Source organism: Antennarius striatus, chromosome 19, assembly GCF_040054535.1.
Source record: "Antennarius striatus isolate MH-2024 chromosome 19, ASM4005453v1, whole genome shotgun sequence".
Classification (NCBI taxonomy): domain Eukaryota; kingdom Metazoa; phylum Chordata; class Actinopteri; order Lophiiformes; family Antennariidae; genus Antennarius; species Antennarius striatus.
The window spans coordinates 4136833-4153722 of record NC_090794.1 but is presented as its reverse complement, the minus strand read 5'-3'; the positions used below and the strand labels follow the sequence as shown (position 1 = coordinate 4153722).

Below are 16890 nucleotides of genomic sequence, written 5' to 3'. Positions count from 1 at the left end.
ATCCAGATCTATCGATCATATAAATATTCATTCATGTGTTTTTATGTGGCAAGCAGAAAGAAGAAGGACTCGTCGTCTCCGTGCTCCTTCTTCTGCCAGGCGCTCTGCGCCGTCGTCCCGCTCCTGCTGCTCCTCCTGCTGCTCCTCCTGCTGCTCCCGTGTCTGATTCCCCTCTCAGAGCCCGGGGCCCCCTGCACCGGGGCCAACAACTTCGCACGCTCCTTCTACCCCATGTTACACTACACCAACGGGCCACCGCCAACCTGATAGACGCATGTTTAAAAAAAAAAGTTGTCAAATGGAAACGGATCTTCAGCTGTGATGAAGCGTTTATTTATTCCACAAACAAACAAACAAACAAACAAAAAAACATTATCAATAATTAACTAGCCTTTTAATAAAATGAACAAATCCTAGTTCATAAATGCGTAAATTTAGAAATCGTTCATCGTGATTTGCTTTTTTTTGAATAAACATTTCATTTTTGATAGGTTTTCCATGAACAGAAAACATTAAAAAATTATTTTTTATCTCCAACTGAACTCTAAAAGTAAAGTTTATTTTTTATAAGACTACTTCACGATTTCACATAAATGCTTTACTTTATGAGTCCTCCCAATGAACTATGAAATAAGTGGTTTTAACAGGATGATGTGTGATGTTTTAATAATATATTACTTATTTATAACATCAGACGGTGAATTAATGCTCATAATTTCCTGGTAGTAAACACTGATTGTCTCAACTCCTTTTGTTCAATGTGTTTGGGTTATTTTTTCTTCTTTATTTTGCTGTTTCTGCAACGCTCCACCCTGCTTCTCAGCAGCTCCCTGACCGATTCCTATTTTGTTTGTTCAATCTGGACACAAACATTAAAGATAAAAACTATGTTAGGTGCAGCGTCTCTGCTGCTGTTGACCTGAGTAGTCTGCTCAGAGGTGAGAGCGCTGAACTTAAACTTCATTTTTTTAACTCAAAAAATGACACAAAACTCAACTCAAGGATTCCTTACTCACATTCTTTCAGATATTAGACTCATTTTTTAAAAAAGGACCTCCTGTTTAAATTATTCACACCAGTTGTGCGAGTTTATTCTCATCTGGATGAACAACCGCATGCAGTTCCACCAGTGCCAAAATCAACATGAAGCGGCTCTTTCCCGTCATTCTGTTATTCTGATAAAGAAGGGAAGAACAGCGCTGTTTGATGTATAAATGTTCCTTTATTTCCAGAGTGAATGGGTTAACTGATAAATACATGACAAAAGCAAATGAGGATGGAAACAATCAGTCTGATGATTTAAAAAGTTGGACGAACACGCCAGAGATAATAACCAGCAGTTCATCCTTTGACACTTCATTCTTTAACATGATTACCAGAAATGAAAGCATAAACACAGTGACAGTTTACAGTCGATGGTGATAAAGGTTATGGGGTTGTGTTTTCAGAGGATATTGTTATATTCTGCGTCCCTGCGGTGTTCTTCATTGCCGAAGCTGTGCACACAGATGCTGCTAGCGCGACTTCTAAGATACAAAAAATTTTTTTTTTCCCTTTCTTTAAGCAAAACTTTGCGCCTACGAGAGCAATTCTGTTTTAAGCATAGTGGTTGTCGGTTTTCACGTGAGATGTAAAGCACCCTCTAGTGGTCAGCAGGAGGTCTGCAGTATCGCAACAAAAATACACATCGGTTGGCCAACCAGAATTCAGCTCCAGTTCATTTCTCAGCTTGTCTCCTTCTAAACTAGTTCGATAGAATCAGTTGTGTTCTCAGTCTTTCAGTGAGTTTATTAAAGGTTTTCTATTAATAATCTAAAATAAATGCTTATAATATAGTGGATTTACAGTAAAAATGACCACTTTGGCACCTTAAACAACATAAAACAGAAGTATTTTCACTGTTAAGCCCAGAGACCAGCTGTAGCTTACTGCTAAAATAGCTGTTTTATTTCTTTTATTCCTCTATAGATACTGACAGGATTTGTTCAATCTTTTAAGAGTTAGTCTTTCCACAGATAAATCTCTGCTTTCTTTCTTTAGTTTATGATGCATTGAGGAACAGGAAGGTTCCATATTGAGATCTACAGCGGCTTAAAAACGTTTAGGGGCCCCTGATAATTTTCCTTTATAAATCACTGGTTGTTCAGATCAGCGATTTCAGTTAAATATATCATACAGCAGACGAGCCCAGTGATATTTGACAAGTGAAATGAAGTTTATAAGATTAACAGAAAGTGTGCAATAATTACTTAAAATGAAATTATGCAGGTTCATAAATTATATCAATATCTAGTAGATACTTTTGCAGAAATTACATCTTATAACTTCCACTGAGGTTGATTCTTGAACATTGTTCACAAGAATCTACTGGTGCTGACTGGAATCTATGCGACCTCCAGCTTGAACAGGATTCCCAGAACTTAAATTGAACCCGCAGCCCCACAGCATGATGGGACAGCCACCAGATTTTACTGCGGGTAGCACATGTTTGTCTTAGAATGCCGTGTTCTTCATCTGCTCTTCTTCAGGCCTAAACTAGAACAATGCATGAGGTCTCTGGTTTTTCTTCTAATCCATGATCTTCAACAATCTTTGCTTTCAGTTTATTTGACGATTCTTTTGAGGCTCACATGTTTCCACTCTTCAGAGAAGAGGCAAAAGGAGAACAGCCACTGATTGGCCGCCTTAAATACCCTGTGTCATGATTGGGTTCACCTGTGTATGGAGGTCAAGGCTCAACCAGCTGAACAAACAAATTATTTAAATAATTATTGCACACTTTCTGTAAATCCTATAAACTTCATTTCACTTCTCAAATATCACCGTGTTCATCTGTTGTATGAGATATTTAATTGAAATTAAATATATTCAGCTAAAATAGAGACAAATTGTTTTGACCAAATCTATAGACACCATTCCTTAGCCTTATTATAAGCTGGATGTGTTTCAATGTTTGTCTGATCGGATACATTTATATATTTATATAAAATGTGCAATAAATTCATGTAATTAATCATCTTGATGAGATATTAGGTGAACCTTTTCTATTTTATCCACAGATAGGAAATCTTTTACTGCATCATTCCTGATGAATGATTGGAATAAGCATGCTTTTATTTTGGGCTCTTCTTCACACGCTGTGCAGCTTCATCTTAATCTGTAACATCTCAGGGTCCACCAAAAACCCCAAAAGGGGTAACAGATGCAGAGTAACGTTGTGAAATCCAACAATGATGACATTAAAAAAAATTTAAAATTAGTGCACGTTGTGTCAAAATTTGACAGAATTCCAAATTCTGCAGGATCTCCCATTAAAAACGTCCAATCAGTTTTGGCAACTTGTTTTTTTTTTTTGTGCAAAGCGGTGAATTTATTTCTGAACTACTGGGGTTCACCTCCACCTCCTGGGCTCCTGGGGGTCACGGTGTTTGAGGGGCCGCTACAGGAGCACTCTGCCCGGGCAGGAGCGTCCTTCTTGTCTCTGGACTCCTCTTTGGGTTGGGGTTGGCGTGCAGACAGGCGTGAGTTGTGCACGATGTGAGCGTCCAGCATCTCCAGCAGCAGGTCGTACAACGGCACCACGTTCTTCATCTTCATGCAGTGGAGGTGATCCATGCCTTTGTTACTGCAAAGTGATTTAAAAGAAACGCGTCGATTAGCGCGACATCGGAATATCCGATGTCGCGCGCGGCGTCTTTTTTTTTTTTTTTTTTTTTTTTTTACCTGACGTGGCGGATGTGTGATAGCAGCATGAGCAGGTGGGCGAGGCGGGTGTACTGCTGGCGGAAGGTGAGGCCGTTTTTGGCGATGGCCCACACCAGAGCATCGGTCACGCTATCCAGGAGGCGGAGCAGCTTGGAGCGACTCTGCAGCTCGCCACTGCCCTCCGAGGAGCTGTAGCACATGTCTGGGAAGAGAAAAGGATTTTTCAAAAATTAGTTGATGAGTTGCTGCGTTTATCCTCAACCTGAAGCCAACAATCACCTTGGCAACGGAATCAAAATAGCAAAATAGAGTCTAGGCTTTGACCTCGTCCACTCCCCATGGGTATGCTCACACTGACATATCGGGGAGTGATGAGAAAACCTCTTGAACCTCTTAACCCTGCTAGGTGGATGCTGGGTCGACGCACAAGCGGAGTATCGGGTATCTTTTTTGCAAAGATGCTCGACTGACGCGTGATGAAATGAGAGACGGACATCAAAGCTGATGCACACGATTCAAAAGATGTAAAATAATAAAAATGACAACAGATGGAAGAAATGGAACAAAAACCAGGACTGTTGTTCCTCTGGGTTGATGCAGCCAAACAGAAACATTAGTGAGGTATCCATTTACTCCCCCCCCATCCCCTGCTCATCGGAGGGGCTCTGGCCCGGTTCAAACCTTCAGACAAGGACTGCTTGTTACTCCAAACTTCAACACAAAACTATAAACTACACACTGTGTTCCCATTAAGATTTATTACGGCTTAGTTATGAAGTGAGTCATATTTGCAGACCCACTCCTAGATGGGATTATAGGCAGAGACATCAATCAAATAGTCTACTTGGTTCACCTACTGAAGCGTCTCTCTCTCTCTCTCACACACACACACACACACACACAGTGGTTACTCACTGGAGTTAAGGAGGATCATGGCCTTGAGGCAGACGTACTCCTCCCTCTGGAGCTTGAGCTCTCTCACTCTGGACGTCGCCGCTATCAGCATATCAAAGATCTCCACGAAGCCCTGGACGCAGCTCCCCTCCTCTCTGCCACACAAACACAGCAGCAGTAGGAAACTACCGTCGCCGTCTGAACCGGCAGGTTCCAACACATGGAAGCCGACGTTTTGAAAAAGTTTTCAATGATTTTTTTTTTTTTACATCCACCAGGATGGAAATTGTGTAGGAGATACGTAGGACAAGTCACTCCCCTGGTGGTCCTCTAAGCCAGGGGTGTCAAACTCATGTAACTTATAAATGTAACTAAATGCAATGTAAAATAAATGTAATGAGAACGGAGTTATTTATTTTTAGACACTCCGACCTTTTATGCTCTCGTGGGCCACATAAAATGCTGTGGTGGGCCACATTTGGCCCCCGGGGTCTTGAGTTTGACACGTGTGCTCTAAAACCTTCAGACATGTGTTTTCAGATTCAGACTCCAGAAATAGGTGCAGGAGAGAAATGTTGGGGGGAAAAATTGTTGTGAATTATCATATTATATAAGATAAAAATATTTTTGTGTGTTTTCAAGGCAAGCCCGAGCAAATCAGGAGAAAAGTCACCAGACTGTTGGGTTCTTTTGTCGATGTTTAAATGTCTTTCTTTGGTTTTACCTCAGCTACGGTACCAAGTGATGTACTTCAATAAAAGAGGGTGGAGAGGGAGAACTACAGCCACTGATTGGTCGCAGAGAATTGTCACATATCCACATGCAACACAGATAAACACCAAAGGAATCTGCATCTGATCTTTTTAAAAAAAAAATTTTATATGACAGCCCACAAAAACACTCCACGGCCAAGTGATGAGCTGCAGATGTTCCTCTCTTTTGGTCGCCAATGAAACAATCTCAAAGTCGTGTGTTTGACGGCCATGTGTAATTAAGTTGTGATGTGTGGATGAGGGTTTTTTTTGGGTTTTTTTGGCAGTGGTACCTGCTCAGGCTGAGGTCAGGGGAGAAGATAAGTTTCCCTGGATGGTCCACTGACCTCCACATCAGACCGATCATCAGCACCTCCAGCCAGCAGCACTCCAGCAGGTGCACTTGGTCCAACAGGCTGAGTTCTATAAACCCTGAGGGTAAAGAGACGTAATGTAAAAATCCTGATTCCAAAGAAGGAGAAGCTGCGTGACGAAATGATTGGAATTCTGACCCGGTTTTTTATTCCCACACTTAACCAGAAAGAGCAGGGGCAACGAGTGCTGAGAAAGTGGTTTTTTTTAAAACGGCGCCTAGGATACGGATCCAAACATCATCATAAAGCTCCACGGCTACAGATTACAACACGTACTCATGATCGTAAAAAGAGATAAAGGAGTCAAAGGCTTCCTCTGCCAATGCTTCTGGTTTCTGCGTCCTAATATCCCTCTGAAAGAGGAGACGAATTATATTTGCAGATTTGTTTTTAAAAAATCTAATTCAAGCAGCATATCTGATGAAGAGACATTAAAATAAATGTTTTGTCGCAGCTCATCGTCCCCTCATGCGGAATAAAGCAGAGACGGTGATTAAATCGGCGTCTGGACGCCAACAGACCTGGAATTTTCTTGGCCCAGCTGATCATGTGAACCAGCTCCTTATCGGCCAGGTTGGTGAGCGACATCATGACGCTGGCTTCGGTCAGCGGCTTCCTCATGTCCTTCATGAGGTAGATCTCAGGCGGCTCGGCCTCGATTATGCGTTCTATCAGCTGCTCTGAGGTCAGCGCCGGAGGCGGAGGCTCAATGAGCAACGCCGCCGCCGGTCGATTCAACGAACTCGGTCCGTTAGCTTTACCCTGCGAAGATAGGCGGGTGACTCGCCTCAGCTGGGGGGTCCTGTAGTTTCCACGTTCCTTTCGCATACCTATGACACAACGTGGTAAATTTAACTCAGCAATTACGTTAAATTACGTTGATTTTTGTGTCTAAATCCGACATACACTCAAATTTTACAGCAACGTTTTGTGAGGATAAAAAAACAAAAAAAACACATGTAAGACCACACAAAGTCACTAACCACACTTGGTCATGCCCACTTCGTAGCATTTACGAAGGCGACAGGCCTGGCAGCTCTTGCGGCGGTTCTTATCGATGGTGCACTGATTGGTTGCCGGGCAGATGTAATCGTTTTGTCCTGCTGAAGCGAAACAAAGTGGAAACAGAAGCAGAAATTGTCTTCATTGTGAATGGCAGTTAGAATGTTCACTGTGATTAACAACACGATAGCATACGTCACTCGGTTTGCTAAAAACAATCAGCCTTAGGTCGACATATAAATGTCGATTTTATAACTGCATAAATTATAAAGAAAGCATAATATGGTTGACTTGTTATTGACTATATCCAAGAAAATGTAGACATTTAATTTTTTGTCAGTATCACACACCCCTATGTGGGGCATTTTCCCTTCATTTTTACACCAATATCATTTAGCAATCACATGGTTTACAATAAGGCACGATACCATATGATAATATACGATGCGACACGGTAATATATGACACGTTACATTACATTACATTACATTACGATGTACCTGTGGAGGTCACTTCAGCTTCAGGAGTACAAGAAAAGACGCAGCATGAAACATACTTAGAGTAAAAACAATACAATTCAGAAAAAAATCATGTTTGGTCTCGATGTATATATGTTTTTAAGATGCAAATATTTTTAAAATATGCAACGCGACCAGCATGCTGTCTGAGCTCTTGACCGAAGTCTTTGATTCAGTTTCCTTACATGAAGATTGTGACCAAAACAGTCGTTGAAACTGCTGCGATTGTTATTTGATCGATTTTTTTCAGCAAAGAAGTGTTTCATATAATCTCACTTTGGATGCTCCTCTTGAAGAAGGCCTTGCACCCCTCACATGACCAGACGCCATAGTGGTAGCCTGAGGCGTAGTCGTGACACACGACGCAGTAGTGGAGGTCCGCCTTCCCGCCGGACGAGACCACGCCCTCCTCGCTCTCCTGAGAACGTCTCCTCGTACTCTTACTGACGAACAGGAAACAAAGACAAGACGAACGACAAACACGTGGAATCAAGAGTCTGCAGAAGTAAATCAGCTACTAGGCACAAATAAATGATAAGTTATCAAGTCTCTGTCTGGTTTAATAAATCATTACTAATCAGGATTACAGATTGTTTGGTTTAAAAATTAAATGGAACATTACCTGACTTGGAAAGGAAAACATTTCATCCCTGAACAATTTCAACATGAATTCACGCTGAGAAGTATTTCTTAAAAAATTTAATCAACATAAAATTCTCTTTATTTGCTTTTCCCTGTATTTAAAATGGCATGATTGCTTTCTTTTATTATAAAATGAATAGTCATTGAATTTTTAAACCCTATTTTCACCGAGCAAAAGCATATTGAAGATGTTACCTTGGGCTGCTGGTAATTTTTATTATTTTCTTTTCAGACTAAAACATTTAATCAAACAACCATGAAGAAGTGAATCATCGTTCATCATCATCCTACCTGCTTGTCAGTGGATTATCCACTGGTGACAGTTCAACCCAGGGAGTCTGGATGGGCTGTCTGTGCTTAGGGCGAGCCTGGGGGTGGCGCAGGGGTATGGCGGACCCTACATGACCGTGACTGGGCCAGAATAAGGACGGACTGATCGACTGATGGACAGAGGAGCAGTCGGGAATACCCGGGCTGGCGTAGCTGAAGATAGTCGGGCTGTAGAAGGGTAGGGTGGCGTAGTCGTGGCTGAGGTCCGTGTAAGGAGATGGGATGCAGATGGGTTGGCTGGTCTCCAAGGAGGAGCTGCGGATCGGAGACAGGACACGGTTGCATATTCGGCTTGAGTCCACTTTCTGGAGCTGGAGGAGGGGTTGGTCCTTCTCTGGGGAGGAGGCAACGGACATCGCAACTGCAGACGCGCTCAGTCTCAATAGATTAACCACATTGTCATGAAAGAATATGGGGCCGATTGAACTCTGGTACCGGTGAGATGCCTGTGTTAAGGTCACATGATCAACCTGCTAAGCTAAGCACTGAGTGGGTGTGATGAGTGATCCAGGGGACGATGAAGACGCAGAACAGTCTCTGTTCTGGAGGATACAAAAACGTTGAGGGCTCAGTTTGGGTCCAGCCATGAGTTTTGCATTGTTGAGTTGTCACATGAAGAGTCGGGTGTGCAGCAAACGTTTCCCCCTGGATGAACGGGAAAAGAACCAAATTATTTCAAAGATCGAGGACAGAAGCGCCTCCTAAAGGTTTCGTCTTTGAATTGACGTGAAAATCAGAAAGAGAGTCCAAGGTTCTCTCTTTACCATCTCTCTTGTCCTCTCCTTTATTGTCATAATGTGGCCTCAGTGTCCACTAAACTATCATAAAGACAAAGAAGAGTTTCAGGACTCTGTCGTCTCTAAGTTGCACCGGCTTTTTGGCGTATGACCCATGTCTAGAAGCCTTGATTTACACTGGAGAAAAAAGGCCCATTAATTTCACCAAATGACCTTGGATTGGATTACCAATAGAACTCACTAATCCCTAAGAGTGGATAGTTTTTGTGCCGTAAGCGTAAAATGAGCAGAATTGAAAACTGGCAACAGTCAGAATGACAAAGCTAAAGTGAGCTCTATTAATTATAGAGCGCCACAATGAATTTTTTATACAACAACAAATAAAGATGTGACAGATGAAATCATTCCCACAGCTGTGAAAACACTGATGGAACTATTTAAGCATGCTGAGCTTTACTTTAAATATCTACAACTTTCCAGCTATTTCATTTTTACCAGCAGCTTAAATGTCATGCAGTTTTGGGTGAGTAACTTTTAATTCCAAGTAATCTATAATTGTGTATTTTTGTGTCTTGACAAGCTCACGTGCTGGCAGCATCACTTTGTCCGCTTCGTGAAATTAATAACCTGCAATGGATGGAAGTTTAAATGGACGGAAGTAAAAAAAAAAAAAGGGATTTTAAATACACCAGTGTGTACAAGGACGTGATTATTCTATTAATTTAAATTTATTGTCGGACAATGGAGACCATTCAAATTGGAGTGAAAACTAGATTTAGTTTCCAGTATGGATGCTAATATAATATTCACTTGGATAGTTTGATCCTTCATTGATGGAGTTCTGTGGGTTTAATAACCTGACAAATTCAAAGGATTTATTTTATAACAGAGTAACTGTAATGTTTGTAACTTGAGTAAGTAAGAAATTCAGAGTTACTTAACTCTGAATTTATTACTCTTAAACTACAGTTATTTTACATTACATTGAGTTACTATTAGTTACATTTTTAAGTTCCATCTGGCCCTTTGAGGACAGCCATTATGCTGATGTGGCCCTTGGTGAAAATGAATTTGACAACCCTGTTCTACGGTAATACACAAAAAGAATGGTGTGTGATAGTCAGGCTAGAATGCTTAATGATCTTATAATTACACCTGAAAGTATTTTTAACTGCATTAATGATGATTATTGTGTTATGATCATTTCTCGGCTGAGTATTATCCATTTCTCACTGGTTGCGGGATGACGGCTTCAATCAGTTCTGAGCAAACTGATGAAACCCCATGAAATTGAAGTTTTAATCTGTTTGAGGTTAAATATCTGGCTCGTCACAGAAAATTATTGATGACTTAAAACCACACAATACAGCACGTACAGTTCAATGACAACATATGCATTACATTCAAACAAGCTCACTAATTAATGACATTATAATAAAAGTGTTGCAACAAAGATCACGACTGTATTACCAGTGACCTTGTGTCCGCAGCCAAACAACCGACCCTTAAAATGAGTCCTTTTACGAGACAAGAAGAGAGGCTATGGCAGGATTTTTGCTTCTTTAATGACCGTTTGGGAGTAAATGCAGATGTGTAACAGTTTTTTGTTTCCTTTGAAGCACTGACCTTACCTTGAAAGCTCCTCGCTGTCAGTCTCCAACAGCTGGCAACCTCATTGTGAGAGAAAACCTCCCAACTCCCCCACAACTCTGCTCATCCTGGCTCCACTGCAGCTCACACTGACAACCGCTGAGACGTACAGTAAAGCCTGGTTTCTTTTTACAGATGCAGCTTTAATTGTGTGTTAGATGCTAGTTTCATGGCCCATTGGTCTCCAACCATTCCTGCTTTATAGAGCCAAAACGCCAAATGCACAAGGTCAGCAGAGAGAGGCCATTTCTATTTGATATTCTGTCTTTTTTTTTTTTTTGTGTGCATCTCTGTTATCACTGAGCGAAGTAACGCTCCACTGACTCTAGATTCCAAGGACTCTGGGTGGAAAAAAAAACTCAATCATGGCAGAATATGTGAAAGAGGAGGGGTGTATGAGACAACACAAGCATCCCATAACAGCACAGGTAGTGGGTTTGTAATACGACCCTCTTGTATTAAGCTGTTGATGTCATTTGGATCATTAAGCTGTCAAGCACGATGTCGTCGCGCTTTTCAATAGCATCAAATAAATGATGAATAGTAAATCTATTTGGAGACATTACCACAAAGAAGTACATCATAAATGACGGGAGCCATTTTTATCTCGTATTTTAGACTGATCCTGGTTAGGGTTAGGATTGTAGGGTTTGAAATGCTTTGGTTCCTTCTTAACACACAGTCAAAAGATGTCATCTTTCTATCATGATGATGGATTATGGGAGGAAAAAATGCATTTTTGAAATGCACAAATTTTTTTTGGTTGCAGTACCTCAAGTGGCCACCAGGGAAAACAGGAAACAAGACCAACGAACTCTTGTGGCAAACATGTCAGATTAGTAGATTAGCTTTATCCCTAAATCTGGACATTATGCAATGCTGTAAAGTTTAATGTGACGTCTATGTGGTGGTATAAACGGTTATATGGTGGATTCTCTCTTTTCCACTTCATGGTTTTCATTAGACTTCTTTAATTTTAATGACTTTTTATCTCTCATCCAAGAGGCTGTCTCAGACTGACTGTTGGGGGGGAATACAGTATTTAACCCCCTGTGAGGTCTTTAATAAAGATTTCAGAGTCAATGTGTGCTAGTGACCGAGGTGGGTCGTTGACCCTAACCGTGTAGATCCACGCATGGCATTGTGGGGTTTTTTAAAGGCAGATAAGACAGAAGGTAAAACTGTTATGCAAACATTAATTTAACATATGCATACACATAGAGAGGCATTTAAAAAAACAGCATATATGTTTGCAAAATCAGACACAAAGGTCGAAGCTAAAAACTAAGTAAAATGTGCAACGACAGAGCCGTTCCTGGTCATTAGCCAGGAGTGCATGCCTTTTGCACAAAAGCTCAAGGCCACGTCGTTTTCCCAAACTAAAAATCGCACTGCCTCCCTAAATTCAGGCGGAAACGGATGTGAAACAACGCTGAAGAAAGAATCTTACTATATACAGTCAGGGAGTACGAGTGAGGACGTGAGCGCTGTTTAATGCCAGAGAATGTGGAAAGTCGAAATGAAATGTTGGTCCTCCTGCAGAAACAACCACGCTTGAATGTTAATAAATTCATAAAAATCTGCGTCAAATGTTCTGTCATGTGATCTCCTGCAGCGTCCAGTCCATTCAACACTCCTGTGACACAAACCAAAGCACCTACATGAACGGATTGCCTTTTTTCTTTCACAAAAGCTTTAATAAAACATGATGCCGTAAAGCTTTGAAGTAAAAAACACCAGGAGGGAAATATTAACCTAAGATGAATTCCCTCCACCAGCAAGAACTGAAGTGAAGTCAGCATCCGTCTGTTTGTGCACAAGATGTTGTGATGAAGTTAATTGTATGTGTGGATCCAGGCCAAGAATGAATTTATTCAATTAGGAGGCAGACTGTGAAATGGATGCGTAGTCAGGAGTTACTTTATGCATCATGATGAGAAAGAACTTTTTTTTTTTCTTATATCTTTTCAAATAAAAATATTTTTATTGGATGGATAACTCTTAATTTTCCACCAGTGTGCTGTGCAGCTCTGTTTTCAAGCCTCATGTGGCAACCAACATTAAATATCAATAATTACTGTTCTAAGCATGTATATTAAATTCTTTTGCCTTTTTGGTGAAGACAAAATGACCATGTCTGTCTCCGTCAGGGGAAGATAGTTGGGTTGAATGCTTTTAATCTAGAATTCTTTTTTTTTTTTTTTGTGCCATACATCCAATCAATGCTGTTTAGACTAAAAGCATTAATAAATAACACCAGATTATTATTTCTAATATCCATCTAATAAATAAACGCGCTGTTTGAATGAAGCGCTTTTACGCATTTCCTCAGACACAACTCTCCCCGTGCGCGTCCGAACAGCTGCTAGATGGAAACCCTCTTGTTTACTCCGAGATAAGGACTTTTTGAAGCAGGACGGTATTTTACATGGAGCTTGTTTGAATTTAAAAGCTTGAATCTTTTAGCGCTGAAAGAGACCGACGCACAAGTGAAAAAGAAAACATGGCAGTAAACATGGATCATCATGCGCAACGGATGTTGAAGGAGACATGGGGTGGGGGGGGAACCATTAATGATAAACAGGATTATTAGACGCATCATTCAAACATCCAAGATATCAAAACAACACCAGAAGCTGTTTATCTTTGTGAAAGAATGACCTCCTGGTGGTAAAAGAGTCTCTGCTGCTGATCGATCAGCCGTTCGGTCTGATCAGTTTCAGGCCTTCCACTTGTTGCGCGTCAGCCTTCGGTTCTGCTGCGCTGACAGGTCCGAACATCTGCACGCTCAAGGTTATTTATAAACCTAATATTCTTACCTCTCGCCGACTTGACATCAGTTGCAGAAACGCTGCGGTGTCGTCAAGTTTGATGAAGTGGATAATTATAGATTCGGAGGGGTCGTCAGGAGCCGCAGGAGGGCCCCGCGCCGAGCCAGATGACCCAGGAGTCAGGTCGGGTTCATGTGAGGCTCCGCTAGTCTCCCCCAGCCCGGAGCAAAGACTAAGAACTGAGTTTAGGGAAATGATGATCAATATAAAGGAATGATTTAAACCACATCCGGTCTGGACGTTTAAAAATAAAATTCTTCCTCTTGACCGCATCCTGTCTGGCGTGACTTTAAAAAATAAAAAGCCAAAACCGTTATTTATGTTTTTTTTTTGTTTAAAATAAGAAATAATTAGCATTAAAATTGCATTAGAATACATTCAGTTGGGAAAGGAAATTATATTCGTATTTATTATTTAATGAAATATTCAGACATACAGGCCAGAATTCTATTTTTTCATGATTTTTTTTTTCTTGGTAACGAATTAGATGATTCTTCAAAAACTCGAGAACACATAAGATTCAGATTTATTTATTTTTAATCAAGTGAATGCGCATTTTGAAAAGCATCCGAACTTCTACAGAATGGCATTTTTCCGAATCATAAACGTCACTTATATTGTTGTAATTAATTCATAATATTTCTACCAGTGTTAACACCTGTGTCGAGTCTTTATTGGTTTGTCAGAAATGTTTAAAAAAAAAAAAAGGATTTCTGTAAATGTAAATCATGGTTGAGAAGGGAGTCTTGTAGCAAGACGTTCTTTTTCATTTGTCAGCTGGTCAAACTTGACGAATAGAAGCATTGATATTTCGGGGGGGGGGGTTGGTTTCTTTTTGTCCCGCTCTTGTTTTTTTTTTATGTCCTTCAAAACCTGTTAACTTCGTGCCATTATTTTGAAGGACACCTCTGAGTTCCGTTTTTTATTTGATTTACACACAAACTTGATGTTTCCCTTCGAAAAGTTTCCGGATGACGTCAGAGCAAACCACACCTTCCTGTTCAGTGGTTATTACGGCCTAATACCTGTCAGTCACAGCATAATTGTGGCCATTTAGGCTTTTCAAGTGTTCCTACTTAGTGAAGGTCAAACAAGAACGTTTATTTTACATAATTCATGTAAAATTTCCACTTGTTTTAATCTCATTTTTTATATTACTTGTTTGACTTGAGTAATTCCTAATAACGGATGCTCACCTGAATCTAGGTCACTTTTAATTGTCACGGTCTATTTTACCGTAAACGGGAAGTCATTTACGACACAAGAATTAAGTGTAAACATTCAAATAAAACTAAAGACACCCATTACTTTTATTTTATCTTATTTTATTTCATTTTATTTGAGGACATGTTATTACAAGAGACTTCACACTCCCATTGCGTGTGTGTGTGTGTGTGTGTGATAGTTTAAGGGGCCTGTACACATATATATGCATGTCTCCAACAAAAACACCATGAATGAAAAAAAAAAAGTGAAATCCATGAAGTGTATTTCTTCTTTTTCTCAAACACACCCGTTCCTCACGTTACATAAGGTGGGATGATCTTGGCTGCAAGCTGCCTCTGTAATTTCCTTTCGTTTGGGAACATCCTGTTGCAGCGCTGCACCGAGCACCACTCAGCTATTGTTGTTGGAATCTGGAATCTCTCCTGACTGGAGGAAGAAGCTTTTCAACTTTTCCTACACATAAACTGACGTATAACTTTTTGCACCTATATTAATTTGTGGAAATTAAATCAAATATATGTTTTGTGTCCAGTGTCACCAAAGGTCATCCAGTGGTGAGCGCCGGGCCTCGTGGAGGATCTGATCCAGCAGAGATGGTGAAGTCTGACCTGGTCTATTGTGAACTCATTAGCTTGAAGTCAGGAGAGGAAACTGTAACTGATTCTGCAGTATAGTGGAACAGAGACGAGCAGCGCAGCACTTCCTTTATTATTATGCAAATAATTCGATAAACAAAGGTGCATAATCAGATCTCTGCTGGAGGAAAGATCCAGCTCAGCTACATGAATGCTGTTCATGATGATTCCATCATTTAGAATATTAGGCATATTGTAAAGCCTGGTTTAGTTTTGTCCAGAGCTGCTGACGAGGGTTTTAGAAGAAAAAAAACCTAATTGATCATTTCATTTTTGGTGCCATTTAAATACTTCCTGCGCTTTTCCAAAAGTAAAGTAAGTGATGAAATTGAATAAACTTTAAATAGGACAGTAAATGGCAGTTATTTGTGTTCCTAATGATTTCTCATCCCATTTTTAGTAATTTACTATTTTAATAGAAAGTTTAAATATGTAAAAATTCTGCAAACTTTTTTTGTCAGATGAGGAGAGTCCTATCTTGTTGAACGTGTAAACCCTGAAGGCGACACAAATCAATGAATCGATCAATGACAAATTCTCATTTATGAGAAACTAAAACCAAATAATGTTGGAATTTTTCATGGATTGATTCACATCAGCCTTCATTCATTCATTCATTCATTCATTCATTCATTCATTCATTCATTCATAGCTGGGATCCAGGTGTACTAGTAGTTCTACTGTTGTTTTCCTTTTAAAGGTATCAATAAATCAATAAATCTTTATTTACATGGCACATTTGGTATGTTAACAGTGACAAAGTGTTAAACAGAAGAAAAATAATCAACTGCAAGGTTTGTATTTTCTCATCATTTTCAATATTTCTTTTTATCTGTCAGATATTATTAAGCGCTATATAAATGAAAGTCGATTGATTGATTGACTGATTGATTGTTGTTTATTTATTATTGATCAATTTTTTTATTAAGTTTGCATCGACATCCCAGAACGCCCATCTCCATGCAGCACGTACCGTCGCCACATCGGTTTGTTGTTTGTTTTTCTGACTAACCTCTCTTTCTATTTTTAGCCGCTGCTACTTATCTCCTCGCCTTGGAGAACTCTGACGCCACAGTGACGTCCATCAGCACTGAATATCACATTTAATATTCTACAAGGAAGAAAAAAAATTTACAAAAAAAAATTAAAAAGAAAGAATGCTCTCTGCTGCAATTACAGAAATAATATAGAACATAATGCAGCTTTCATTCACTCGAGGACACCCAATACTTCGCCCTAATTCGATTCCTCCTCTACACCTGCTCTCCTGGTCTACAGAGGCAATATGAGAGTGGGACAGAGAATTTTCCTCTTTGCAATTATGAAGAAGAAGAAGTAAAAAAAAAAAAAAAAAAGAAGCTCTTTGAAATGACAGACTGCATCACCCCTAAAGAGATAATCATCCAGAATAACGATCGCCTCATTTGTCGCCTCTTAAAATCCCATTTCAGTGATTACATTGTGTGTCTGCAGCCCTTCCGTGGTTCAGATGCTCCTTTGACATTGTCTGTTAATGGACTGCAGTCCTCGCTTTGTGACCGAACCTGCATGAGCGCACGGCAGTTTGCAAGGTGCAAATTGTACCAGAAGTCT

At 40.2% G+C, this 16890-nt stretch overlaps 2 protein-coding genes across 10 annotated transcripts in view; one reads left to right on the top strand and one right to left on the bottom strand.

Moving 5' to 3' along the window:
• The window catches only part of syne2a (spectrin repeat containing, nuclear envelope 2a), a 34418-nt gene extending 34085 nt beyond the window's left edge, over positions 1 to 333 (top strand). For all 7 annotated transcript variants that reach the window (XM_068342038.1, XM_068342035.1, XM_068342036.1 and 4 more), the window contains one exon: positions 57 to 333. In XM_068342038.1, coding sequence (XP_068198139.1) covers positions 57 to 267 — 211 coding nt within the window. In that variant the 3' untranslated portion in view covers positions 268 to 333. The remainder of the gene's footprint in view (positions 1 to 56) is intronic.
• Positions 334 to 1202: 869 nt separating this feature from the next.
• On the bottom strand, positions 1203 to 13628 carry esr2a (estrogen receptor 2a). Of its 3 annotated transcripts, none has more exons than XM_068342040.1 (9): positions 13424 to 13628; positions 8179 to 8862; positions 7522 to 7688; positions 6709 to 6828; positions 6247 to 6555; positions 5645 to 5783; positions 4621 to 4754; positions 3724 to 3907; positions 1203 to 3625 (listed from the first exon to the last, which is right to left on the bottom strand). In XM_068342040.1, the coding sequence occupies exons 2-9, from the start codon at positions 8571 to 8573 to the stop codon at positions 3382 to 3384; spliced, it is 1692 nt and encodes a 563-aa protein (XP_068198141.1). In that variant the 5' UTR covers positions 8574 to 8862; positions 13424 to 13628; the 3' UTR covers positions 1203 to 3381. The 3 variants fall into 3 exon arrangements, with proteins under 3 accessions (XP_068198141.1, XP_068198143.1, XP_068198142.1); XM_068342042.1 differs by having other exon boundaries at positions 5699 to 5783; XM_068342041.1 differs by having other exon boundaries at positions 6709 to 6825.
• Positions 13629 to 16890: the final 3262 nt, after the last annotated feature.

Excerpts from the sequence above, each read along its gene's own strand:
- esr2a (XM_068342040.1), bottom strand. The coding sequence starts at position 8,573 with ATGTCCGTTGCCTCCTCCCCAGAGAAGGACCAACCCCTCCTCCAGCTC. Across the intron at positions 7,689-8,178 it reads GATAATCCACTGACAAGCAG|TAAGAGTACGAGGAGACGTT; the intron begins GTAGGATGATGA and ends CCTGTTCGTCAG. Across the intron at positions 4,755-5,644 it reads CCTGACCTCAGCCTGAGCAG|AGAGGAGGGGAGCTGCGTCC; the intron begins GTACCACTGCCA and ends TTTGTGTGGCAG.